The sequence below is a fragment of the Antechinus flavipes genome, chromosome 5 (genome assembly GCF_016432865.1).
Source record: "Antechinus flavipes isolate AdamAnt ecotype Samford, QLD, Australia chromosome 5, AdamAnt_v2, whole genome shotgun sequence".
In the NCBI taxonomy this organism is placed as follows: Eukaryota; Metazoa; Chordata; class Mammalia; order Dasyuromorphia; family Dasyuridae; genus Antechinus; species Antechinus flavipes.
This window is the reverse complement of record NC_067402.1, coordinates 14568921-14596654: the sequence shown is the minus strand read 5'-3', so window position 1 is coordinate 14596654 and position 27734 is coordinate 14568921. Positions and strand designations below refer to the sequence as shown.

General features: G+C 50.6%; 1 protein-coding gene across 7 annotated transcripts in view; it reads left to right on the top strand.

Moving 5' to 3' along the window:
* OSBPL3 (oxysterol binding protein like 3) overlaps positions 1-27734 on the top strand; it is a 123883-nt gene that overhangs the window by 12650 nt on the left and 83499 nt on the right. For all 7 annotated transcript variants that reach the window (XM_051962702.1, XM_051962703.1, XM_051962707.1 and 4 more), the window contains exon 2: positions 5434-5550. Coding sequence is in view for 1 of the 7 variants with exons in the window: in XM_051962703.1 (XP_051818663.1) it covers positions 5527-5550 (24 nt within the window). In the remaining 6 variants the exon portion in view is untranslated. The remainder of the gene's footprint in view (positions 1-5433; positions 5551-27734) is intronic.

Sequence of the window (27734 nt, the reverse complement as noted above, 5' to 3'; positions counted from 1 at the left end):
AAAAATTCCTCACCGATACGTCAGCATGTGTTTGACTGCTGATGTCCAGGCGTCTGAATTCCAACCAACCCAGATTTACAAGAGTAAAAGCTAAAAATAATTATTACAAAGCAAATCATTTTCGTCCCTTCCCCTCTTAAAAGACAGGATAGAAATAAAATTTTAAAAAGGACATGCTGGGCAATGACCAGGACTATTTTGAATCAGACTAGCCATGGTTTCTCTCTAATCTTAATTAAGCTTGAAGCAAACACCATGGTGTGGAAGCTAAACATGTAAGGGGGAAGTTGTGATTTGTTGGGGATCCTGGGGAGAGCTAGATTTAAGATAGAGATAGAGGGGGAGGCCGCCATTTGCCAGTTCTTCGGTCCTTCCATTCTCCATGGATGATTAATGGAGGATACTTTCTTTGACTCCTTGATATGAAAATGGCAGAGGAAGAAACAATTAAGATATTTTTCCCGCAACTTTTCCCACCTTGGGAATGCTGTCTTGAACTTTTAAAAGTCACTTAGATGAGGAAACTGAGGTCCAACCGGATAAAGTTACCCCAACAATCCAGTCATTCTCAGCCTTGGTTTCCTTATCTGTAAAATGGGATAATAGCAGCACTGAGGTGGTGGCTTGCCCAGAGTCGCAAGAATACTAAAGTGGGATTTGAAGTCAAGTCTCTTTACCTTCAGGTTTGGTAACATCCTTTACCTTTCACTCATTCTTGGTCCAGTCCTCTTGCTCTCTGGGCCAGCCTTCTCTGGACATTCTCCAGGGAGGAAGTGGCCTCTAGCAGCTGGCCTCTTGCCTCTAGGCCCTGGGACCCGAGGCAGGGTGGGAGGACATCTGAGAGGAGAAGGGGGGCCTCAGGTTGTCTGTCTCTGAGCATATGAATGCCGATTGGGACTGTGCTGTGTCCTAGACAGAACCCCGGTTAAAACCTGCCTCAGACATTTAGTAGCCAGGTGACCCTGAACCTCAGTTTACTTGTCTATGAGATGAAGGAGTTGGACTCAGTGGCTTCTAAGCCTTAGAAGCCATGACTGGAGAACTTCCTTTCTCGGCTCCGAGGATGGATGTTCACGTGGTGGTTTGTGGGACGGCAATCGAGCCGCTCGAGTGTTTCACTGATGCGGGGGATCCCCGCCATCTTCTTCCTCTTCTCTTTTCTTGGTCTCAAAGAATCACACATTTACCCAAGCTATGTCTCAGTGCTTCATGTGTGTGTTCCAAGAATGCTAATTAGGTGGAGACACGTGTTTGCCCTTCCTTGATTGCCCCAGCATCCAGACACCTGCATTTCTCCCTAATTACCCCTCACTCCAGCTTGCTTTGTTTCTCATTCAGCCTTTTCCAGTAATCTTGGCTGCAAGGAGTCAGCATCTGTGTGTGTGTGTGTTGGGGCTTGGCAGAAGACTACTTAAAAGCAGTCTCTGGTGCCCTTAAAGGCCCTCGGGCCTTCCTCTGGGTCTCTCTCGACCACCTCGTTTCTTCTTTGGACCCAGCGTTTTACATCTCACTTGGGGACTTTTTTTTTTTTTTTAATTAACCCAGAGTCTTTGGCTCTTTCAGAGCAGATTCCCCACCTGCCCACACCTCAGGTCTCCAGGGGAGTCTGGAAAAGTGGTTAATGATTTCCATGGGATTTTAGAGAAAGGAGGCTATTCTCTGGTGGTGGGAGCTCCACTGTCCAATGGGGATGGAGAGGATGGGAAGAGGAAGCTCCGTTCCCAGACGCTTGCTGGTCTGGTGGTTGAGGGCCTTGCTGGGCTGAGCCCATTTCAGCTTTTCCCAACCGCGCTTGCCTTTACTCCCTGGCAGTTTTCTGACCAGAAATCCCTGCTCTGAGGACTTAACCTTTTCATGTCTAGTAGTGCCACCTTGGGCTGCCTCCATCTCCATGGGTGAATCCCTCCATTTAAGGCTGTCCTCTGCCATCCCTTTCTTATTCTGGCACCACAGTCAAATCAAAACTTTGGGAAGAAAACAATAACATTAAAAAAATTTTTTAATTTCTCAAAAGGAAGTATTAGTCTACTTCCCCATTGGTTTATTCATCCTCCCTGTACCTTTACAAACCAAAATAATCCCCACCCCCAACACTTCCCTTTCGTCAGATGAGATAATCTGTATAAAGCACTTTGCAAATTTTAAATACATTTTGGTTTCTATTATTATCACCTTTATCATAACTTATAATAACAGAAATAATCAGTAATATTTATAGAGGTCTTACTATATATGAGACTCTATGCTAAGTGCTGAAATGGTGATCTCATTTAATCCTTGAAACAACTGTGGCAGGTATGTGCTATTATTATCCCCTTTTTACACATGAGAAAACTGAGCTTAAGTGACTTGCTCAAGGTCACACAGCTAGGAAGTGCTTGAGACAGGATTTGAACTCCATACTCTAGACCTAGCTTTCTATCCACTATGTCCACTTAGCTACCATTAATAAGAGATTTGCAGATTCAAATAAGTGAGATTTACCTCATACTGCAAGGATGATAAATGAGGAAGGAAATCAATGCTGGTAGGACCCGTGGGACGGCAAACAAGCCCATATCTTGCTCGTTGGCGTTGGAAATCAGATTGGAATTGTGTTAGGAAAACGACTAAACGAGTTGTGTCCTCCAACAGCAGGCGCCCCAAAGAAACATCTTCCCCAGTATAAAAATATTCAGAGCGGCGCTTGTCGTAACGCTGAAATTTGGAGACCAAGTGGGGACCCGGTGACCGGGGAAATGCAGGATATGTTTTGGTCCGCGAATGCAATAGACTTTACTAGGAGCCAACTTAGGAACTGACATGCAGGGCAAAAAAAGCGGACCCTTAAAGCGACATCTCACAACTAGTAACAGGTGAAGGCGCCACGTCGAGATAACAGAACTTCGACCCAAGGCAGAGCTCCATTCGGATGTGGGAAACGCTTTGTCAGAGGGGTGGTGGACCACGGGCGGGGAATGGGACATGCCCAGTTGTAGCTGTATTGGTCGGCTTGTTTTAACCGTTTCATTGCCTTTAATAAAGCTGGGCAGTGTGTGGGTGATAATTATTGGGCTAATTAAAATCCTAGAACAAAATGGCACTTGAATAGAATACAGGCTACCCTAATGCAGTCATATTAAAGGAAGCGAGCTATCCAAAGACTTAGAAACAAAGGATTTGCTAGAGTTTTTATTAATTTATTATTAATTATTCTTAATTTCACCAGAGCTCAGCTCAGAAGGGCTCAGATTAAGGAATGAAGACGTGATTAAGGACCTTGTGTACTCTGCAGATCTGATCTCATTTAAAGTACTTATGGGACGCCCCACCCTAAGGTTTCTGATTGTATTTAGTTGGCAGCAGAAGTTCCGAGTGTGGGAACCTGAGAGCCCAGGCTGGAAGTCCTGGCTGGGGGAATAGGGGGATGGGAGAGTGGGGGCGGGGGAGAGCACCACCCAGCCATGGCTCAGGAAATAAGTCCTGGCCGGGGGATGGGGAGAGCTGAGATGCAGAAAGATTAGGACTGGCCCAGAACCACATACTTCGTAAGTATCAAAGGGAGGATCTGCACCGGTCTTTCTGCCCGCAACCCTAGCCCTCTAATCCACTCTGGCCGGTCTCCTCTTAGAACTTAGCCCAGTTAGATAAATCCCAGGCTTTTGTGAAGGGGGGGAGGGGGAAAGGGTGTCCTGTGGGTCAGAGGAGATTCCGAGACTACCAGGAATACTGGAAGGGACATTTCAGGTCATTCTCTCTCCAGTCGCTGCCAGAGCAGTATTCCTAAAATCTAGCGGTGACTCAGATTCTTCCCAACACAAAAACACTCGGAAATTCAAGAAAATGGCAGTGGGACCCAAAGCCCCTCCCCAGCCTGGCTGTCCCCGGCCTTTCAGGCTCGGGCTCCATTACTGCCCTTCCCACTTTGCTCCAGCCTGACTCGCTCTCTACTCTCCAGACCTTTGTACTCCCGGGTCTCCCGTACCCAGAATCCTCCCCTTCCTCACCTGGCCGAGCAGAATTCCACTGTGGCCTGCAGAGGGCTTTCCCGGATTTCTCAGCTGCCAGAGTCCTCTCGCTCCTGAGGTTACTTTCTATCTGCTTAAATGTATCACTCTCCCCACACACTGTGTGTCTTACCCAGGCTGGAAATGAGCCCAGTCCCGTTGCTGATGAGCCTGGAGGTTTTGTCGATTGTTTCCTATTCAGCCTGTTTTTAGCCTGCTTTGTATCTAGTTATTTATGTGTTGAATCCCCCATTACAGTGTAAGCCCCCTGAGGACAGGGACTGCCTTTCGCTTCTTTTTATGTCCCTAGAAATTAGTCGAATGCCCCGCACACAGAGCGGGTTGTCGACTGATTGGTTGGCCCTCCTTGGGTCTGATTCTCTGTGATCCCATTTTCTTGGCAAAGGTACTGGAGTGATTGGCTATTTCCTGCTCTAACCATTTTACAGATGAGGAAACTGAGGCAGACAGGGTTAAATGACTTGCTCAGGATTATGTAACTAGTATCTAGATTTGATTTGAACAGGAAGACTTGCACTCTCTCCACTATGGTCCCATATGTATCAGAGGTCCAAAGTCAGCTCATCGGCACATAGTAGGTACTTAATCTTTGTTGAATCAGTCAAGTTCATAGCATTTGCCCCCGGAGGCTTCATCCTATCGGTGAGGAAATAGGAATCTCAGAGATAAGTAGCTTGCACACAGTAGGTTCATAGTAGCCTTGATGAGTTGGTATAGAGTTAAATGTTGACCTTGGGTGCGCTGCTGGAGGGCTCCTGTGGGGCCATGTTTGGGTTCAGACCACCCGGTCCACTGAGATCTAGTTATTCCTCTTGCTCTGGGTGAGGAGGCTCTCCAGAGGAAGGAAGGAAGGACCCCTCGCCTGCTCATGGACCAGACCATTAGTCTTGGTGCCCCAAGGCTCCCTCAAATACCCCCCACTCAACCCCCAAAGAAATTCTAGACTGCTTAGCTATCAGAGACCAAAGCCAGAAACCTTCTCCTCAGCCGGCTTGGCTTAGGCTTCCATGCTGAACTGTAAAATCTGTCCCTTTGAGACCATAATCCATGCGGTCACTTACCATGCCTCCAGAAGATCAGCTGGGCTGCCCCGACTTCTCACAGAGTGGTGGGAGGGCTTCGGGACAAGAAAGGGACAAAGTTTTTGGACTCAGCTTAGGAATCCGTTCTGCTTGTCCAGGGATGTTTGTTACAAGGGTTTGGTTTTTGTATGGAAGGGGAAGTGGGAGAGAAAATGGATTTTTAGGTGAAAAAATAAACATTAAATGAAAAAAAGACCTCCGTTTATCATAGTTGACGAGCATTTGTTAAGCACCTACTATGTGCCAGGCACTATGCAAACACTGATGGTACAAACAAATGTTGGAAAATAAAAGCATTTGTGTTGGAGCTGTGTATCTGACTGAGCCTTCTGTTTTACTTTCAGGAATCTGAGCTGCCTTCTTCCCTCCGCCCCCCAGAAGCCTTTGACTAAGGTCTCAGCTGCTGGGGACCTTCTGGGCTGTGATTCCAAGCGGGGATGGCTGCAAGCCTTCGAGAGAAGGTAGGACTTTGGTCACGGGTTGGCGTTTGCGAGGTCACGGTGATTAGTCATCTGTGACTTTGGCTCAAGGGCTGCAGCCAAGGTGTGGTGATACAGAGAGCCTTCCAGCTGGAACTCTGGGAAACCTCTCTGAATCACTTGTCAGCAAACATCCGATGGACCAGAAAGAATTCACTGGCCCACAAACATTTATTAGAATCCTACTCCATGCCAGCCATTGGTGAGGGGCCCGAGATCGAGACAGGGCAGACCCTGCCCTCGAGTAGCTTACCTCCTGTTAGGGAAACCTAAGTATAAACTACGAGAAAATTCAGAGGAACGGGGGAGGGGGTGGGGGGAGCAGCGAGGAGGGCTCACATACAAGCTGCTGGCACGAAGAGGGGTTTCAGCAAATGGGGTTTGTAAAACTTTGAGCTCTGCAAAGTGTTTTCTGTGTGATCTTGTTAAAACCTTGCAACAAACAGCTTTGGGAAGTAGCTACTGATGGGCTCTTCCCCATTTTCTGGAAGGGGAAATGGAGGCTGGGAAGTTAGTGGGCGTTTAATAAATTTCTGTTGCAATGAAGCAGAATGGATCCATGTTGAAAGCCTGCTTTCCCTCTCGCTGTGCTGAGCAGTGGGTGAAGCGAGAGGCTCACAAGGTGCCTTCAGAGAACTCGAGGCAGCCGTGGCGTAATAAACTCCGAGTGAAAGCGCCACGAGGGTGAACCTCGTTTTGTTTTTGCCCTGGATCGTTGGGGGAAAGAGCTCTGGGTTTGGTTTCAGGATGAATGATTGAAACATTTAATAAATGAGAAATCCTGGGAATTCTGATGGCAAAGTTAAGTCCGACAGCCCTTCCAGCTGCTCACCTGGTAGTGGGGGAGACGGTACCTCTGGAAGGTCTTGACGGAAAGGCAGATTTGAATCCTGGTTCTGCTGCGAACTGGTCGTGTGATCTTGGGCAAGTCCCTTTATTTTTTTAGGTCTCAATTTTCTTACCTATGAAAAAAGGGAATCACAAATCTGTTGTGAAGTCAGTGATGCAGAAAATGTACTTTTGGAGGCTTAAATGCTTGGCAACTGGGTGGGATGCTGGATAGAGTGCCGTGCGCAGCATCAGGGAGACCCGAGTTCAAATCCAGCCTCAGACACTTAGCTCTGTGACCCTTTGTGCCTCAGTTTTCCCCTCTGTAAAACGAGCTGAGGAAGGAAATGGCAAAACCATTCCAGTATCTCTGCTAAGAAAACTCCAAAAGGGGTCACGAAGAATCGGACGCCACCGAAGAACAAATGCTAGCTTTACTGAACTGGTTTGGAGAGTGCTTGGATGGACCATGGGTGAATCATCATTACACTAATTTCTCCCCGTGGGAGAGACAAGAGGTAACATGAAGCAGTTGGCAACATTTCAGAGAAAACACGCTGAGTAGCAGAGTGTGCAGGAAAAACACTCACCTTGGCGTTCCAAGGTGAGCTGTCCGGCCTCATTAATCAGCAGGCTTTTGACAGAGTAATCACGCTTTTACAGTTTGGACCAAAGTCTAGTGAACCTGGCTGCGAGCTCCCGAGAGGGAGAAACCATCATGCATAGAGAATGATGTCAGGGCCTGGCCGGCAGACCGGAGGGGATGCCCGAGGGTGGGGAGGTCTCCAGAGCAGAGGAACTGGCGGCGCCTCAGTCTTTTGCCCCATGGAGTGGTGATGGGAAGGAGTGGGGGGGTATCCTCTTGGCGATGAGAGCCTAGGGGTCAAATCTCTGAGTGACTCGGTCTTATTTATCTGCTTTTGGTATTGGTTCAGCATCTTGCTGGGTTCCCTTTCCATGGACGGCCTTGGAGAGGAAAAAGTGGATCAAGAGGCTCAGCTCAAGCTCACAGCAGTCAGTGATCATGGTTCTGAGACAGAGGCTTCCCTTGACTTCTGAAAGAGAAAACGGAGCTACTTGGGCATGCGGGACTCACAAAGCTGCCTTATTTTAGAGCACGGCTGCAAGGAAGCTTTAAGACTTTAAGACCTTTTTTGATTTTTCTTGCATGGTGTTAGCATAGTGATCATAAAATGGGAACTGGACCAGATCTTTTCTGCCTTCTAGATGAGAGGACTTAAACCCAGGACCTCTGTCTCCAAATCCACAGCTCTATCTAATGTACCACACAATCTCATTTATTTAGCGACTTCAAGGCTTGATGATTGTTTTAATGTCATTTTAAAAATTCTGAATTTAATAAACCCCAAATAAAATGAGCATTTCCATATGCATTGAAGAAAGGAGAAGGACTATGCATTAAATTGCAGATTCCAATATGTGGAGCTAACATTGGCTTTAAGTATATAATATATGTATATTATATATATGTATATAAGTACTTAAGTATATAAGTTCAATTTATAGCTTTCAATACTTTCCTGCTTGTTTGTGATTCTTTCTAGACTTTTACTTACTTTTTTTTTTTTTTTGAGGAGAGAGGAGAGGGGAACTCCTATCCCTAACCACCTTTGTTTCCTCCAATGTTGAAAAAAGAAAAACTGAAACTCTTGTAACACCGCCTCCCCCCCAAAAAAAAAAGTCAAGCAAAACAAATTCTCACGTTGGTTGTGTCCAAAGATGTCCGTCTCTTTCTCGAAACCATCACTTCTGTCAAGAAGCAGCTGGCATCCTTCATCCTGACACTCTAGAATTGTGGATGGATCAGTGTAATCACTGATCTGAGATTTTAAGTTTTTCAGGGTTTTCATTTTTACGGTATTATTTTCTCATAGGTTTTTCTCCTGATTCTGCTGACTTTACTCTCCATCCAATCATAAAATCTTCCCAGGTTTCTTTGAAACTTCCCCTTTCATCATTTCTTATCATGCTCTAATATTCCCTTACTTTCATGGGCGTCATTTGTTCAGTCATTCCCCAATGGAGGGGCATCAGCCCGGGCTCCCTCCCTGAAGGCTGATTCTTCCTCCTGCAGGCCACAGGATAATTTGGAGGCTATAAAGTGCTTTCCAAACCATAACATTCTAGGTAGGTGCAAATATTATTATCACTGTTGAGAGTAAAGGATGGGACAAGTTACTTTTCTGATCTTACTCTGAGATCCCAGCTGTCAGCATCCCAACCAAATGATTTTTTTTTCCCCTCAAACTTGTGTGGTTGAGAACTTTTAAAGAAAAACTTGACCCAGCATTGTGATGTGATATTTATTATTAAAAGTCAACAAGACGGCAGAGATTCCAAACATGGCTACCACGTGAGGACCCTCTCTCCAGTGCCCTCTTTATCTCTACCTTCGCCTATACTTTAACTTTGCTTATCTAATAATAAACCTCTTTTATCAAAAAAAAAAAAAGTCAACAAGAGGATAAGAGTTTTCCTTGAAATTGAAATGAATGTGGTTCTGAAAATATTCACTACTTTCAACATTCAGTTTTGAATAGAAAAGAAAATTGGATATCTCAAGACTTTACTTTGTGTGATCTCAAAATGCCAAGTAAAACAGTCTTTAAAATTTTAATTTATTTCTTTAAATATTTCCAAGTTACGTGGAAAGAAAACTAACAATCCTTTTTAAAGATTTAAAATTTGAGTTCTAAATTTTTTCCCTTCCATCTTTCCCCTTTGAGAAGCAAGCAATATAGTGATTATATATATGAAGTCATGCAAAACATATTATCCATATTGCAGGAGAAAGCACTCATAGATACACACATAAAACTAACCAAGAAAAACAATAAAAAAGTCTGCTTCAGTCTGCCCTCGGAGTCCCTCAGTTCTCTCTCCGGAGGTGCAGAGCATCCTTTGTGATGGGTGCTTTGGAATTGTCTTGGATTGCTATTGATCAGAGCAGCTGAGTCTTTCACAGACAGAGATGCTTAGAATATTGCCGTTACCGTAAACCTAGTCTTTGAGAACAAACCTGTTAGTCCTCTCAGGCTCCATCTGTGGCAGAGACATCTGGGAATGTCATCGTCTGCTGCAGAGCAGGGCCGGCGCGTGACCTCTGCTTGGGATGCGTTGTTCTGTCCGTGTGTGGATCAAATGACTTTTTATATTGAGACCTCCGGATTATACGTGAAGCAGTACAGCTTAAGGGTCAGGTAGGGATTCTGAGGGCCTGGATTTGAGTCCTGCCTCTTCTCCTTACTACCTGTGTGACTCTGTGGAACTCGGTTTCGATTTATTCCACAGACTTTAAAAAAAAAAAAAAAAACCTCACTTGCTGTGTTCAGGCTGAGAATTCAAAAACAAAATAGAAGATGAATCCATCCCTCAAGAGGCTTATTTTCTTTTTTTTATTAATATTTTATTTTATTTTATTTAATAATAACTTTATATTGACAGAACCCATGTCAGGGTAATTTTTTACAACATTATCCCTTGCACTCACTTCTGTTCCGATTTTTCCCCTCCCTCCCTCCACCCCCTCCCCTAGATGGCAAGCAGCCCTATATATGTTACATATGTTGCAGTATATCCTAGATACAATATATGTTTGCAGAACCGAGCAGTTCTCTTGTTGCACAGGGAGAATTGGATTCAGAAGAGGCTTACTTTCAACCAGGGGAACATGGTCTGTAAAAATAGGATTCTTTTGTTTCTTATTTAGTCTGAAAAGTCCAATTCAGGCCCGTCCAACAAGCAAGTAGGTGCCTTCTCTAGTCTGAGTCCTGGGGTATGGAGAACAAATGTTTCCTGCCATGAGGGAGCTTCCACTCTACAGCTTGGACACGGGAGAGGGGACGATGATGAATAAAGGGGTCTGGTACTTGGCAATGCAATCTCTTTGGAACTGGACTCACACCAGATCTCTGGGTGAACACAAATCCCCAGAGAAGAAATGAGCATGTATTTTCCCCCCTCCTCCACTCATGTAACATGACAGGGCCGCATTTGCTTTAGCAGCATAGGTTCCCCTTCAGGACCTGCCTTTGACCTCAATATGTGCTTGTCCTTCGGGAAACGGCAGGAAACACTAACGCCCCTCTTTGTGGAGGAAGAAAGGATTTCTGTGCAGACCCATGGCTGCCAAAGCCAAGGAATGAATCCGTCTTTGTATCCGCCAGTGCGGGGATCCGGGAGCTCACTGAATAGCTTGGAAGTACCAATGTGTCAGAATTTCGCATTTTTGATCCTTCTTTCTCACTTGCCTCTATCTTGCCCGAGGAGCTCTATTATACTAAACATGCCCAGAGAAGAAATAAATGACATCCCTCTAGGTCCCTTCCAGTTCCAAATCCATGATCCTCACAGGTTTTTGGATAGTGTTTCACTTTGCCTTCAGAAGCCGCATGGGCTGGGTTTGGAGTCAGAAGGCGCTGAATTTAAATCCCAGCTGGGATGGGATCTCAGTTTCTCATCTGCAAATGGAGCAGGTTGGGCTGGCTGGCCCTTGAGGGTCCTTCTGGTGCTAGGTGCTAATCCGTGATCCCGGGGAGTGTGACTGAAAAGGCAAATGCTAGGTTTGGGAAGGAGGAGGCAGCAGGGGGAAGAGAGAGCCCACAATGAAGCTTGCTCTGGGTGGGAGCCAGGAAATGCCATTCTGTTTGGCAGAAAAGCTCAGCCTTTTGGGAACGGGTGGTTGGGTCCAGTCAGAGCGAGCATTAATGTCAACCTCCAAAGGAAAGAAAGGAGAAAGAGAAGAGCCACACGGTTGCGCTGTCAGTTGTGTCCAGTGAGACATCCAAAGGAAAGAAAGGAGAGAGAAGGACCCCTGTGGTTGGACTGTACCTCAACATGTCTAAACACTTGGTGGATTCTCTATGTGAGAAATGGAGGAAGGCAAGGACATTGCTTCTGGAAGTTTGGGATGGAAGGGTCAGAAGGCCTCGGGCAGCAAACGCTCCAAAGTCCCCTCCCTAAGAGGGGAGCCAGGGCTCCTAGGAGACCACTGCCCGGCTTTGGCGGGAAGCTGACGAACGGCTCCCAGGATTACTTCCTCAGAGGGCGCAGGAAGAGAAAATGAGCAGAAGGTGTGACTCGAAGTCTGGCTAAGCTGGACGCTTTGTGGTTGAAACGGAGAAGAGTAAAGAGATGGACTTAGAGTGTATCTGACCAGCTGCCACCAAATGGTACCCGATCAGTGGGCGGAGGGGCAACATGGGGGAGAGGCAGTGCCCTGGAAGATGAAGTCTGCAGTGCTTGAGCAAGTATTTATTTCTGAAATCCATGTTGAAAACAGAAACAAAACAAAACACCCCCCCCCAAACCCCACACTTACAAAACCTCTACCCCATGGAGGAGAAAACAGCCACACAAGGAGGGAACAGAAGGGCCAGTCTTCTGGCTCCAGATCTCCTGCTCTGTCTTCAGCCCTAGCTAATAGCTTATATTTCACAACTTTCTGTCCTGTTTTGCTGTTATAATTTAGGTGCTACCAGGTTAAAATACTTTAGATAAGAAATTGACTTCTAAAAAGGAAACCAGTTAATCCGTCCCCATCCCCACCCACAGAGAATTACCTTAATTAAAATCCCCAATAAAATCTAGCTATATCCTGGGTATATCCCGGAACTGTCTGCCTCAGTTTCCTCAACTGTAAAATGGGAATAATCTCAGTACCTACCTCATTGAGTTATTGTGGGGATGAAAAAAAAAGATATTTTTGTAAAGTACTTTGTTGCAGAGCAGGTGGACGTCTGGAAGATAAAGCAATGACAGAAAAGACCCATTATTCTGAAAAATTCAAACTGATTTTTAGCCTTCAGACATTTGAGGGCCATTTTGTTTGAACTTTGGATTAATGTGGCCATGGCTGGGTCGGGAAGGTGGGAGCCGTGACGTGAGGGAGGACGAGACGCTTCATTCGTCTCTTTGACGCCATGAGTCATGAGGGAGCCCGTCCTCCCGCCTTGCTCCGCCAGCCTCCTGACAGCTCTGAGAGGCCCGTTAGCTCCTGGGTTAGCCTGGCACCGGAAGGCTTCGGATGAGTGAGCACAGCCTCCAAACCGAGGCAGGCGTGGGCAGGGGCAGAGAGGCTCGCTTTCCCTTTGGGATGTGTCGGGCACGGTGCCATCAGCGCTCAAGGGCAGAGGGGATATTTTGGAAATCCTGCTTGAGGCGGTCTTTGCTGTGCTTGTAGGATCCTGGGCAGTGAGGCAGGGGGGATTCACGGGGGCTCTGTCTGTTAGGGTGAGGGTTAGATGAAAGAAAAATGCTCTTTTAAGACATCAAGGCTGTTTTTGTGCTCCTACGTTTCCTGGTCGGTTTGTTTCCAGTTTTTCACCTGGAGCCTTCACCGATGGTTGAACAGTCGACAAGTCCTTTTTGTCCATGAAAGCATGGAGACTCAGTTTGGAGGGAGCTGAGGTAAACATCCTTCCCAGCCCCACCTCGGAGCCCTCCCGCCTCTGGTTCTCTGGGTCAGTCTCTGAAACACTTAGGAGCCCACGGGCATTCTCCCGCCCGGCCAGGCTGCTGATGGATTTCTCTGCATCATATGCCTTTGTTAAAAGGGGCGACTTCCACTCAGAAAGGAGAGAGAGGTATGGATCGGAAAAGAAAAGCATCATTAACACATTTCTATTCTGATATGCACAAAGGGAAAAACGCAGGTGAAAGCATAAATGATGGGATTACTTACTTTTACTATTTATGTTAGTTAATATATATTATTACATTTAACATGATTAATTATGATAATTTGCTATTACTGTTACTGATAATTTAGAATATTAATTACTGTGTGGAATTTTCTGTATCTTTTAAAATAGCATTTATTAAGCATCTGCCTAATATGTGCCGGGTGGCTCAGTGGATGGAGCACTGGGTCTAGAATCAGAAAGACCTGACCTCCCCCCCAGCCATGACTAGCTCTGAGTCCCGGGCAGATCACTCCGCTCTTTCCTGCCTCCCTCCTTGTCAGGAAAACCCCAGGGAGGCCTGAGGGAGCCGGTCAGCACCGGACAGCAGCCACAGGCTGCTGCGACCCACGCTTGGTCGGAAGGCTGGGTCCAAACAGGAGCGGGTCAAGGGCTCTTTGGGTGGATTCTTCACCGGCCCTCGCAAGGTCAGTGCGCTGTGCCTTTGGAGCCATTTGTTAAAGCCCGGCGGTGGCATTTCTCTGGCCGGGGATCCCGGGGTTGGAGCCGGAAGGAGTCTGGGAGTTGATCTGCTCCCCTGTGGCTGCCCGGGACCCCGAGGCAGGAGGGAGGCAGCCCCTCAGACTCTGTGCTCCTCTGCACCTGCACCCGGGCAGCCAGAGCAGGGAGGGACAGCGGGCACAGCGGGCAGCCTTTCCTCCGAAGGGCCCTGAGTCTTCGGCCCCAGAGAGGCGACTTGGGAAGGGCCGCGGCTCCGAGTCCTCGCTGTCTGGGCCGGATGGAATCACTCTCTGCAGCATCTCCTCCCCCTCCCGGCCCGGCTCCCCTTTAACTTGGCATCAATGAACACCTCCTTTTAGAGCCGGATCTATTCTGGAAAATGGAGGAACTAACACCGCCCCCTCGCACTACTCCTCTCCCTCTCTGCTCGTCCCGACTGTCTGCGAGGATGCTGGGAAAGGCAGCCTGAAGACCGAGCTCTCTGTGGGCCTGGCACCCGGGCCCTTCGTCCCGGACCCTCGTCCTGGGTCCCTTGTCCCGGGCAGCTGGACGGCCTGCGGAGGGGCTCAATAAGGCTTTGGGGGGAGGCAGGGAAGTAACAGAGATTCTTGGGGCATTTGGAAACAAGTCCCTTCTGGAGCTGGGCCAGAGGCCCTGGATTCCGGTCCTGTTTGGGGGATTACGCCCAGATGGCCTCAGGCCAGGGTCTGACCTCTTTGATCATGGCCGCTCCTCTGTAAAATGAAGGGGTGACAGGATCAAGGACTCGGAGCTGCGAGGGACCCCTGGCCACACATGCCTTTTAAAGATGAGGAAACTAATGCCAGGAAAAGTGACCGGCCCAAAGTCAGTCAGTGTCGGAGAGAGCTCCCTCTCTGTGTCAGCTCTTCTCCCACCGGGCCCTTGGGTGGGTCTCGACGGCCCCTTCTGGCTCTAACTCCTTGTCCCTGTGAGCCTGGGTTTGCCCAGCTGGGGGACAGGTCCGTGCTAACTAACTCTCTTGGTCTCGTTCTCCTCAGTTAAATGGAGGGGTTGGGGGTGGGTTGGAGTATTTGGTCTCCAAGGTCTCCTCCAGCTTAAACATCAGGCTCCGTGGGGCCCAAACGAAGGAGGCCGAGCTCCCCGGCCGGGAGGGGGGGGGCGCCGGTTGTTCTCCATCCCCCTTGGGCTGGGTCTGAGACCCTCGCGATTGACCGGGCAGTTTCCTTCTGGGGGGGCAGCTTTTTTTAGCGGCAGCTGAGCTCTCCATTCATATTTAAATAGGCCTCCCACTGCAAGCTGGCTCTGGATGGCAGACAGAGATGTGCTCTGTCTGTTGGCATATTTTGAGATCTCTCCGGCAGATTTGCAGCAAACCTTTGTGAAGGGCGAGCTGCAGCTCCTGAGTGCTTGCTCATCTGTTTGTTTAGACAGGCGGGAAGGAGTGAATGTGATCTCCTTCCCCTTCTCCACCCGCTCCCCCCAGCGCAGCCATTAACAGAGGCTTTCTTCTGTCTTGTTTTGGGGTTTTTAGTGCATTCTCTCCATTAAATAGATAGGCAGATACTGACATCCGGGTTAGCACGATAACCCTGGGTGGTCATTATCACCATTTTGCAGATGAGGGAAGGAGAAGTGAAATGGTTTGCCCAGGATCACGCAGGAAGTGGTTTGAATCCAGGCTTCCTGTGTCCTACTCCATTCCATCACTTCTGTGCCTGTAAGGCCTTCCCTGAAGTAGCTTATGGTACATAACGGGAGGTGGGTCCCGGGCCCAAATCACGGGAGAGGGGTCACGGGCCCAAATCACGGGAGAGGGGTCACGGGCCCAAATCACAGGAGAGGGGTCACGGGCCAAATCACGGGAGAGGGGTCACGGGCCCAAATCACGGGAGAGGGGTCACGGGCCCAAATCACAGGAGAGGGGTCAGGGGCCCAAATCACGGGAGAGGGGTCACGGGCCCAAATCACGGGAGAGGGGTCACGGGCCCAAATCACGGGAGAGGGGTCACGGGCCCAAATCACGGGAGAGGGGTCAGGGGCCCAAATCACAGGAAGTGGGTCATGAGCCCAAATCACAGGGACCTGGTAAGCACCAGACACACGTACAGACCAAATAAGGGGCTTGGAGGAGAGAGGACTGCCATCTGTTCCCACAGGAAGCAGAGCTTCGCAGAGGAAGGTGGTCTGGCTGCAGGGATTAGCATCCCTGTCCATAGAAAACGCGGAGGGAAATTACAGGCTGTCTGCCTGCAGCGGTGGGTCCGACCCACTTTGGATTCAGTGTAAAGGAACGGGGGAGATGGGACAGAGAGCTCTGTGGGCAAACTCACTCTGTAGATGGATGGAGGCAGAGAACAATAGAAGGCTCAGGCAGACTGCCTCTCTTCTAGTCTCGTGTTGAGTTCCGTGCAAGCGTTGGCTGACGCTCCTTGGGCGGATCTGCGATTTCGTGGCTGTGAGCGCTTCTTTCACCGAAGCAGATTGCGGCCTTTCCATCCTTTCCAACTCTGCCCAAGTGTTACTTGTTCTTTAGAAGGCTTCCCTGGGAAAGCCAGCCTCCCTTCTCGTTGAGGATCCCGAGGAGAGGGCCGGGCTCTCCGTCTGTCTGGCTCCGGCTCCGTCCTCCCCGCACACCCGGCTCGCTCACACGCCCTCTGAGAACCGTCACCGCCGGCACGGAAGCCAACGCTTTTGCCGTGACCCGTCGCCCTTGAGACGAGTTGTGATTTGGAGCTTCTGAGTCGCTGGCGGTCCGTGGCTCACGGCCGTCCCCACAGACTGGTCCCGCTGAGGTGGTGACCGCTCGGGCCGCTTCGTGCTTGGCTCAGCGTGGGTGCCGTGTGGGGCAGTTTTGTTTGGCTGTTTTCCTTCGTTATGAGGGGGAGTTCCCCAGGGCGGCGGGCATCCGGAAATGTGCAAAAAGGAGATTAGGAAAACAAAGCTTTTGAACAGATGAACGATTTTGATCTGTTAAAAAATGGACCAATTGGTAGCCATGTTCCTTGTGTAATCAAGCCCATGCTGCTTCTTGCTCAATTCTCGAGGTGGCTCATTAGCATCTGGAACATGTCCATCAGGTAGATAGTGAGAGAGTGATTCACCTACTCCCGATAGAGCGGGGAGAGGGATTCATGTCCCGCCTCTGACACTTAATGCCTAGGAAAGCCACTTCCCCTCTCTGGGACTCGGTTTCCCCCTGTGTAAAGTGAAGGCTTTGGACTTGATGGCTTCTGAGGTTCCTAAATCTATGATTCTGTGGTCCGAGGGCTTCCTGTCCAGCTCTGTGTCCGTGTGGACCATTGGCATTAAAATAAAGTCTCACTAGAAGCTTAACAAGGAACACCCCTGTTTGGAGCACCAGTGTAGACATTTTTCATCCACTTTGTTCTTTCGTGTGAATGGTTAGGTTATTCAGGACTCCCCTGGGAGGGGAGGGTTGCCTTTCTGAGGCTTTTTCTAAGGCTTCTGTGCCATTCCTGCAGGCAGCATTAAGTGAGCCTGAAATGAAGGAGGGACAAAAGCGGGCTTCCTGAAGGAGGGGCCGTTCCAAGCCTGTAATTTGGGGATTAAGAGACTGAATGGGTCAGTAATACTCAGATGGTTCCATCATGTGGGATTAAGCCCGTGAAGCTGCCAGACCAGCTTGGAGAAGGCAGCCTGAGATTTAGCGTCTCCATTGTGTTTGGGTCTGGATCCCTTGTGTACGAGGGGAGGGGACAATCACAAGCAGGAAAGGCCTCTTTGGGGGCCCGGGCCTTGAATGGGAGGGAGTGTCTGAGGTGGAGTTTGAAACCAGGGCCTGGCGCCCTCCGGGACCTGTGATGTCTCCTCTGGAGGAGGAACGTGACGGAAGAGGGTGCGTGGGGCTCGGAAGGCCGTAATGTCCCACAGAGATCTGTCCTCTGAGCCTCCCGACAGCCCCTCCCCTTTACAGAGGAGGAAACGGAGAGCAGTGTTTGAGATCTGGGCCCCGCTCTGCACATCCCTGGCGGCTCGCCGCTGCTCGGGAGCGGAGGCACCTCTGCTGTTCGCCTCCCCCGAGCGGGGGCTTCTGGCCCTGATGGACGAGTCCTAGCCCTGGCTCTGGGGGATAACAAAGGTAGCAAAACCAGCAGCGTTGACACGGCGCTTTGCCCACACCCTCTGCTGCTTTAGGGAGCTCCCGAGCTGCACCAGCGGCCTTGTCAAACCGCTGACAGGTCGGTGAAAGGAGCCCAGGAAATCGGTAACAGTTTCTATTCCTTTTGGTCCAGATCTCAAAATAAACAACGGAGCCTAATTGGCAAACCGAGTCAGATTTTCAAGTCCTTCACTTCTCTACCTCAGGACAGAGTTGGCTCTGGAGAGCTCGGCTGCCCCGGGATCAGAGGACAGCTTGGCCTTTTTGCTCGCGCTCGGTCGCTGCCCCCTTGGCGTCCCTGGCCGGCTGAGCCGGCTCTATTTGCAGAGTTCCCCATGAGCCCAGATGAAATCCTGGGAGTCAAGGTGCTGGAGACGCTAGTTAAAGAGCGCCTGAGCTTCCTTACCCGGAGGCCCCTGGGAAGAGGGATCAGACGTCTATTGTGGGAAGGGAACTCAGAGGCCATCTTTTACAGATGGGGAAACTGAGCCCCATCCGAACAGGAAGTAGCAGAGCTGGGGTTCCCTGACAAGAGTGGGAGAAAGTGGTTTTCCCGCATGAGCGTCCCCTAGGATGGATCATTTGGCTGCTAATTGTTGATTTACTCACTTTTAAAATAAGGGGGTGGGACTTGGAGCTCTCAGTTCTTCATCTCTAAGTCAGTGGTCCTTAGATTATCGGTAATTGGGTAGGATAGCTCCATATACACAGCACGCACGTCTGTGTGCAGAATGTTACTGTGCCAAGGTCACACCAGGCCAGCTGTTTGGCATCTGGTGACATTCATCTTGAAGGAAAGGTCGGGGTCTGTGAGAGCAGACCCTTCCCCCACCCCCCCGCCCTCCACTTGCTCTTCTCCACGCCTGAGAAGCAGACCCTCACTAGCAAACTTCTGGCTCATTTCATCAGGAGCTTCTCCCTCTGTGCCCGGTGCCCTGCTACCCATAAGGAGACAAGAAGGCAGCCATCCCTGCCCTTAGTGCCCTAACAGCAGTGGAGGTACAGTCACTTCCGGGTGATGGGAGAGAGCCTGGAACTTTCTGAAGGCCCCTGTTGTGATAGTTGCATGTGAGGAGCTACAGTGACCCCAGGGGAGATGGTCCCGGGGGGCTCCGGTTTCAAATTCCACCTCAGACACTCCCCTCCTTTCACGGCCGAGCAGTGCCTGGGCCCCCGGAGAAGCCTTTCCCGAGGCCCTCGTGTCTCACGCTTGCTCCCTCCTGCCTTGACATGTCTGCCAGCGGAATGGAAGCTTCCTGGGGGCAGGGTCTGTTTCTCTCTCTGTCTCCTCAGTGCCTTCTGCAAGGACCTTTGGACCCCCAACTGTCCAGGTAAAGCGCTTCTCAAATTCAGTAAAATAAAATTTTTTAAAATGTAGTTTTGTTGAGATCACAGGCCGTTGTATGGCTGTCAGGCTGCATGAAAAGGAAGCAATAAACTGCACGTGTTGGAGGAAACTGGCCCTTTCTCTTCTCTGGAATAGTGCTCTCCCAAATACCCACCCCAGGGGCCTGCTCCCTGGCTGTGGCTCCAAGTAAGTAGCTGCCCCAGTTGAGCAAAGATATTTCAGGAGCTGTTTATCTGAAGTCTAGACCTACAAGGCTGCTAAGCTCAACTCCCTTATTTGACAAAAGGGTAAACTGAGGCCCTTAGGAACCTAATTAAGCACAGGTGATCGGCACTTAAGTCTGGCCAAAACCAGAATGGGCTGCCTTGAAAGGGAATAAGTTCTCCATTACTAAAAGGGTTCCATCAGAGAACGGGGAACCATAGGTCGTGCAAACTTTTAGGAGGGGAATTTTGCATCAGAAGGAATGACTTGCGTTGTCCTTCGTTCTCGAAGACGACCAAAATGACATCACTGTGGGAGAGTCGAGTTAGCGTGTCCGGGAAGCGTAAGCCTTCTGAGAAGACACTTTTGTTTCTGTATCTGACACAGGGTCGATGCATTATCACTTTGTGTCTATTGACTATTGATCGATTGATGACGATCTGTGGCCCAGGATTTGGCCGGACTGGCCCTTCGAAGGCAACGTGATGTTTGCTTAATTGTTGCTTTTGGTTCCTTTCCTCTGCTCTTCCTTAGAACTCATCTTGTGGTTATATTTATATCAAAGTTATCTCCCTGAAACCTTATTTCATATCTGTGGTGTTACTACCTGGATCTCCGTGCAAACGGCATATATTGTGTCTGAGATTAGGTCTTCGAAGGTCGTTATTGCAAGAATGGTCAAATGACCTCATTTACAGAAGAGGAAATTAGGTTAGAGATGGAAGAAAGACCACTCGGGAAGAAAGTCCCAGAGGCCTTCAGGCTTCCCGTGCCGCAAGGATGGCTTTTATTCCTTCACTCGCCCAACATTGAGCCTCTTCTTGAGTCAGGAGAACCAACTCTGAATCAGCTTGGATTCCACTGATTATCCCACCCACTTAGTCACAAGTGCCTTTGTTAGGTGAGGACACTTTTTGAGAACCCAGTGTTCTCAGGGCCTTTGATCCCTGGATCGAAGCCATTTTGTGTGAGACACGATCAGGCCCTGGGCAATTTGTAGGAAAGGAGGAAGGATGGAGAGTCAGGAGCTGGAGCATCACGAGTTTCCTGGCACACCTGAGCTGGAGCATCAGTCAGGCAGCGCGTAGGAGGAGGAGCGTCCCGTGTGCCCGCTGGGGCTCAGTGTGAGAGACGTCGGGAGGAGCGATGGCCGCCCCGGCGTCTCGGCTGAGGGAGGGGCCAGGAAAAGGCCGGCTCCTTCTCTGACTTCTCAGCGCCTGCCCGTTCACAAGCAGTGCAGTACAATAGGGTATTTGCGGCCCAGACCTTTCCAGTAAACTGATGCCAGTGGTTAACGAGGTAGATCTAAATCACAGGTGAAGCCGAGTGCCGAGTGCCAGGGAATTTTCCCAGCCAAGAGGGATTGTGACTGAACTCAGAAATTATCATCTAAAATAAACCTCCCAGAGCTAAGGAGGCCAGAACTAAGGAGACCTTTGGGGCCACTATATTGCTTCCAGACTTAAAAAGCCTTAATAGTTATTATATGTATACATCCTGAAAGACTTCTCTGTCCCTGCAGCCCATCTTGAGCCTCCCAGAGCCTCCATTTTGAGGATACTGTTAAGCCAGCCGTGCTCACACTTTCTTCCTTCCACCAGCTTCTCTCTTTCCCCTTTATCAATACTTTCCCCACCCCCTCCTCTTTTTTCTATAACATCCACCTTTTATTGTTATCCATCCTAATAGTGTGTAAGCGTCTATCGGACAAGCTTACTTGTGGTCCTGCACACAGTAGGCGCTTGCTGACTCGACACACCATTGTGACCCTAGACAGCCCTAGCGGCCCACCTTCCGTGGCTGTAAATTGCAGAGCACATGCTGATCCGTGGCGGACACACGCCCGGTTCTTCACCCCCTCCCCAGTGTACAGATGTTAGTGATTTCACGCTACCCACTGATAGAACGTACAGTCCCCAGACCTTAAAGGGGGAGCAGCTCTTTCTGGACGGAAGGAACCTTGGAGATGATTAAGACCAGCCCCTCGTTTTACATAGAATAGGGATTGCTGTGATACCTCAGCCCCAAGACCCCTCCCTCCTTATTTGGTGGCCATGGTTTAAAGACAAACCTGAAATCAGCCACTCTCGGGTGACGGGTGACATCACCACTTGGTCCTTAAAGGCTAATTCTTCTTTTGTTCCTGGGACCCAACCTGAGTTTCATTCATCGAGGGAACTCCCTTCAGCTGCACACACCTGAAGAATGCTGGGGAGGTTCCCAGGGGACTGGAAGGTTAAGGAGGTCAGCCGACCAGTAAGGGTCCGGCTCGAACCCCAGTTTTCCCAGCTCCTTGTCTCCTCCTCTTTCCTGCTTCTCCCCAGTTCCATCAGTATGTCAGGGCAGCTGCGGTACCTTCCCCAGCCTCAGCCCCCTCTCCTCCAGCCCTTCCCAGTGAGACTCTCTAGGCGTATCCGGGCCCCCAAGTGAACGTTTCGGTGGCCCCGTGAGCCTCCCTCCTCACACAGTTGGGTTTCTGCGCTGACTCACTTGTAACCGTGCGCCTCCAAATATAGTGCGAGCCACGAAGCCATGAGCCGCGAAGAGGGGCGGGCAGCTCATCCGGAGGCTCGCTGGCTATTTTGAGATCCCACCCCAGCTCCGGCCGAGAGGCCCTTACTGAGCCCCCTCCTGGCCTGTGCATGGGCCGCTGTTGCCCACCGGAGCCGAGCGGGCGGACGGCGGGAGGCCTCAGAAGTCTTGTCAGGCCCGACGCAATTCAGCGCCGTCCCTCATGAATGGGGAAGATTCCCCCCGTCTATTTGTGTCCTGGGATGACTAATGGAGCTCACGCAGACATGGAGCGCTCCGGCAGGCTCTGGGGCTCGGGTCCCTGACTGGCTGCCTTTGTCGCTCTTCTTGATTATTTTTGCATTTTGAGTGGGTCAGCTCCTTGAGGGCTGGCGCGGTTTCCTTTTTCACATCCCCGGTGCCCACCGCAGCGGCCAGGCCAGTGAATGCTCGTGGCACCCAATCAAACTGTCCATTTTCCACGCGTGCCCTTTGAGCTCTCGTACTCCCCGCCCAGGGGCGCAGAGGCTACTTTGGAGCTTCTCAGATTGATCTTACGAATGTTTTAAGTGGCCATTAACAAATGTCTTCCTCCTGTCAGACTTCCTCTGCCCTCTTTCAGTCCTTATTGAGAGATCTTAAAATTGTCTTTTGTCCCACGGTGAAGGCTGCAAAAGGCACAGCTTTGTGGTGGATTGTTTGTGTGAAAGAGGTGACATTTGGGCATCTGCCCAGATTCACATAATCCTCCTGTTCCCATTCTGCCCTTTCATCTCCCTTCCCCCCGAACGTCCCCAGACACCACAAGCCAGCAAGATGTCTTCTCCAGGATGTGTCATCCGCACGGCGAGATGGAAATCGAGTTTATGGTAAACCATAACCTGAATCTGAGGCCTGAGAGCTCACTTCTACAAGGTTCTTTTCTTTCCAAATATTCTTTGGCTCCCCACTGTTATCTCTAGATCATATAGGGACGTCTCAAGCTGGCATCGAAAACCCTTGTCGTTCAGCCCCCAGCTCTACACTTCCTAATTGTAACTTATTCCACTTTGGGTCCCCTCTATTCCTGACAAACTCATTTGTTTCCCATGAAGCTAACTGTTCCCTGGAAATGCCGTTCCCTGTCCCGTCCTGTCTTACAGACGCAGGTTGTCCCCTGTCTCTAGTTGAACTCCCTGGGAAAAAGCCTCAGTTTCCTCATCTGTGAAAGGCGGACATTGGACGAGCTCTGAAGAGCCCTGATGTTCTGCTTCCTCGCTTCCCACAAAGCCCTTCTCGGACTGGGCCGTCCCTGCCCCCTGTGCCCCGTCTCCAGCGCCAGCCCAAGGGCTTTTGAGTGGGGGCTGAGAGTCTCTTCTCCGGAGACCCGGCCGGCTCAGCCACAAGGAATCCGGTTTCCAGCCCCACCATTTTGTTGTTGAACACTTTTATTACTGACTTGGTCTTTATCCGCTGCCATGGTCCCTAAGCCTCCCCCATCCCCGGTGGCCCTGTTCCTCCACACCGACCAGCCCAGTTGTCGCATCCAGCTCTCCATTCTGCAGCCCAAACCCCGACCCCTCCACACCAGGAGGGAGGCGAGTGTGTCACATCCTCCCCTTCTCCAACCTGAGGTCACCGACCTGATGCTTTTCCTGCTTTGCTTTATGGCCAGATTTGCGTGTGTGATGTTCTCCCGGTTCTGCTTGCTCTTTATTTCGAGGCATCCAGGTCCCTCTGTGTCTGACTTCACCCAATTGTTTATTATTCATTAAGGGGAAAGAATATCTCCCAAGCTGAATTGGCCACGCTTGGTTCAACCACCTCCATGTCAAAGGGGAGAACCTGCAGAAAGACCCCTACGAATCCTAATGTCTCAAGGGGTTCTCTCTCTTCTCTCTCTCTTTCTCTCTCTCTCTCTGTGTCTCTCTCTCTGTCTCTCTCTCTCTCTCTCTCTCTCTCTCTCTCTCTCTGGCCTTTGAGCTTATTGTGGAAGCTCTAAGACCACGTGCAGAAGTCTGACAGGATGGGATACCCACGCTGACAATATGGCGGCTTTGAAAGAGCTCTGGGCCCTCAGACCCAGCCCGTCTTCTCGTCCTGTCTCAGCTTGAGTCATCCAACATCCCCTCTAGTTCTTCTGAAAAAGCTTTTGGTTAGAAGGCTTTGTCTTTCAGGAATCCCACTTCCTCGGGGCAGGGGGGGTCTTCCAGCATTGTCTCAAGGTCTGCTTCTAAAACGGCCTCCTTCCAGCAGCTCCCACTTCCCTGTCTGGCAGGTTGGGGCTGGGGGGAAAGACCTTGGGCTTAGCCCGTTTTTCCCAGTGGCTGCTTGCCCGCCGTGCTCATGACTTCCAGGAGTTGTCGTCAGGCTCCAAAGGCTCTCACCACCTGGTCCAGACTGGCTAGCTTTCTCCCCAAACTTCCCCTCCAGATGTTTCCTCTCTAGGCTGCTGTGTAACCAAAATAGAAAGAAGCTGGAATCTTATGGTGCAGTCAGAACCTCCCGGCAGACAAAGAAATCTGGAACGAGCTTCATCCCCTGAGACATAATGGAGGATGGGGACCCTTCCCTGGTCCTGGGATTAAGCCGGAATGAGGAGGAAAGGACCCGGCAGCTTGGGTGGGAGCTCAGAAGGAGAGGAGCCTGGGCAGCTTCATTCCCTGAAATACACTAGAATCTCTGTAAATACTTAGCCATGAAGCTCAGCTGTTTGTTCTGTTGCTCAGTGATGGCTTTCTTTCTTCTTTTTAATTCAGTAGTGTTTTATTTGCCCAATTTACACGTAAAAATAGCTTTCGGCATTCACTTTCGTAAGATTCAGTGATAGGTTTCTAATAAAACATTTAATTAAAAAAGAAAACTCCAGTGTTAGCCACAGTATCTCTGCTGAGGTCCTGAATGATGTGTTGGACAGAGAGAAGCTAAGGAATTGATCCTGAGGCAAGCAAGGAGAAGGCCCTGAGAGAGATGGGGTTAACTCCATGGTCCCCCGCTGGGGAGGTGGTCCAGTCTGAAATCCTACTTATATCAAACCCTGGAGATTCCCCACCCCCACCCCCAGGGGTCTTGGGCAGCCTCGCCTTGCCGGGCCCTGTCAGAAATCCCTGTCGTGTCCCTGAGGTTAACTTTTCCCCATAGAATCTACCTATGGGCCGTCCCATGGCTGCTGCCCTTTTGGGTCAGTGGGCACTCGGCCTCTGCCTTCCCTTTCTCCCAAACCACGTGCTATCTCCCCTAACTCCACTGTGCTTCCCAACTTTCCTTCTCCCTCCAGCTGACTTACTCCCTTGGGGTGCTCGCTCCCTCTCAGGATTTAGCCTGCCAGCTAAGGGCATGGCGACCTTGTGGGGGGGCTCCCTTTCTGCTGGGGAATGGTGGGTTCCACTGAGGAGCTTGTCTTTCATAAGCCCTCCCAGCGCTCATATTTACCGTTCCCCTTCATTTCGTCTCTGACCTCTCCCCCCAAATAAATCTTTTGCCGGAAAGAGTGGCCTTTGTGAATTCTTCCTACGACTGAACCCCAATGTTTGGTGCCCACCGCCATCCGGTGTCTACGTCTCCCCCGTCACTCTGGTGCTCAGAGCGCATCCTCTCACTTCCCCCATTTGGGATTGCCTTCTATGTTTTCAGTAAATAAGCATTTTTCCCCTCTCCCCCAGCTCTCCTCGCACTTGGAACACCCCAAACCTTTGTACCAAAAATGGGGTCGTCTTTGCGAAGGAGCGGGGAGGGGTCTTCTCATTTACCTCCTTCGGGGCCAAGCTGGGTCATAATCGTGGCAGGGAAACTTTGCTTTAAAAGCCAGTGAAAAGAAGTGAGAGGTCTGGTGGGCTCCACCTGGGAGGGGGTCCCATAGGGCAGAGTCACCTCCCAATAGGACAAGCATTAAGTGAGACAGGTGGGAGTCCAGATTTCTCTAGTCTCTTGCTTTTTCCAGCCCGAAGGGGCGCTTGAGTCCGTCCGATTGAAACCCCTCATTTTTCAGATGAGGATCCGACTCCTCAAGGTCAGGTGCCTTTGCCAGAGATCCCCACAGGGTAGGGGATGGGGCTGTGTGTGTCGGACACCGGCCGGCCCAGGGCCCCTTCCTCCGGCCTGGCTGCCGCGGGGGCTCCGTTCCAGGGAGGTGTAAAATGAGATGGAGAGGCGACTGACTTCCCAGCTGCCAAGTAGAGTTACCTTTTTAGGGGAGGGGTTCCAGAAGTGCAGTCTCATCCACGTAGGGAGCATCCAGTGTGGAGCTTTCCTTTGTTGCTGCAGACCTACAACCTGTGTAATATCTGAAATACTAGTTTTCCAGTGAGGAGGCAGCTTGGAGGTCACCCAGAGCACTGGCTCTGGAGTCAGGAAGCCTCATCTTCATGAGCTCAAATCCAGCCTCAGACAACGCTTACTAGCTGTGTGACCATCCCTCTTGCCTCAGTTTCCTCATCTGTAACTTGCGCTGGAGAAGACGATGACCGGCCATTCCGGTCCCCGCCAAGAAAACCTCCAATGGAATCGCACGGAGTCAGACAAGACTGAAAATGATGGAACAATAGCAGTCAGGTCTCTTCGTTGACAGATGAGGAAACTGAGGCCCGAGGAGGTTGTGGCTACTCAGAGCTGGGATTTAAGCAGTAAGAGTATCAAAAACAAAGCAAAACAAAAACCGAAACCCAGCCCCTGCCCTCAAGGAGCGCACGTTCTATAGCAGAGGAAAGAAAATTATACTATGTGCTGGGCAGTAAGAATATTAAAAACAACACAAAAGCCAGCCCCTGTCTTCAAGGAGCGTATGTTCTTTAGGAGAGGAAGGAAAAATGATTGCCATTGTGTTCTACAGCAGAATGATGTGTGTGTTAGTACTTAGGCTACAGGGCACTTGGGGGAGAGCAGCCAGGCGCACAGTGGGTAGAGCGTTGTACTCAGGGGCAAGGCTGACCTGGTCAGAATCCTGCCTCGGGACTTTTGGGGGGTTTCTGGGCCTTTGTCTCCTCGTGCTTAGCAGGACGCCTCGCGCACAGTAGGTCCTTCAGAAATGCGCGCTGGCCGACTGGATGGGAGATCCAGGACAAGTCCCTGAAGCTCCAGGCAGCTCAGTGTGGGTTACCGAGGAGGTGCCAGTGGCCGCCGGCAGAATTTTCTGTAAGAGAATCCCAGGTGCGGCCCTTCCCCCCAGCCCCCGTCACGGTGGGGATCAGATGCGATTGTAAACCTGCACAGCTAAGTAAATGTCAGCCGCACCATCCCTGCCGTTCCTTCCCAGGCGCCCCGCCCCGGAGCCGGGCCGCTGTGATTGGGCAGCCCCCCTGGCAGGATTCCCGGGGTCGGTGATTTCCATTTCGGCCTCTTGTTCTGAGGGGATGGAGAAAATCCCCGTGGGCGCTGCTTTCTTCCTGCTTCCTCAGAATCCCTGCGTGTTGACCGTCAGGCGGCTGCCAGAGAGCCAGGGAGAGGCTCCGGAAACCTGTCAGCCACAACCTGAGGCCCAGGAGAGAAAGGAGGGTGAGAAACGAAGCGGGGAATCGGCGGCCTTTGGGAAGCCGGGTTTGGGGCCCCAGAAAAAGGCGGGGGCCACAACCTGAAGGCGCCGAGCTTCCGTACCTTGAGCCCTTCTCAGAGAGGCGCAGTCAGAGCAGGGCTGAGGGGCTGGGCGTTCCCTCCCCTCATGTGTTTCCTCTTCTTTTCCTCTGGGGGACTAACTGTAAGCTGGAATTAGTGGCAAAAGGAGCAGGTTACGGAGGGCCGGGCTCCAGGAGGTCCTGGAAGGGGGGCCCAGGCCCGTTGCAGTGAGGCTGGAGGCTTCTGAGGGAGCGGGGAGTCGTGCTGGCTGGGGGAGATGGGGAGGACTGTGTGAGACCAGGGGAGGCCGTCAGGGGGACGGGGAAACCTCCCCTGGGGAAGGGGAGGTTTATTGCACAAATCAGCGCCGAGCACAGAGAGAGGTGCTTAATAGATGGTGACTGAATGGAATTGAATTTCCTTACAGTCTAAGAAATTAGCACTTGGCTGGGCAGAGAAATGGTCCCGTGGGCTGATCCTGCCA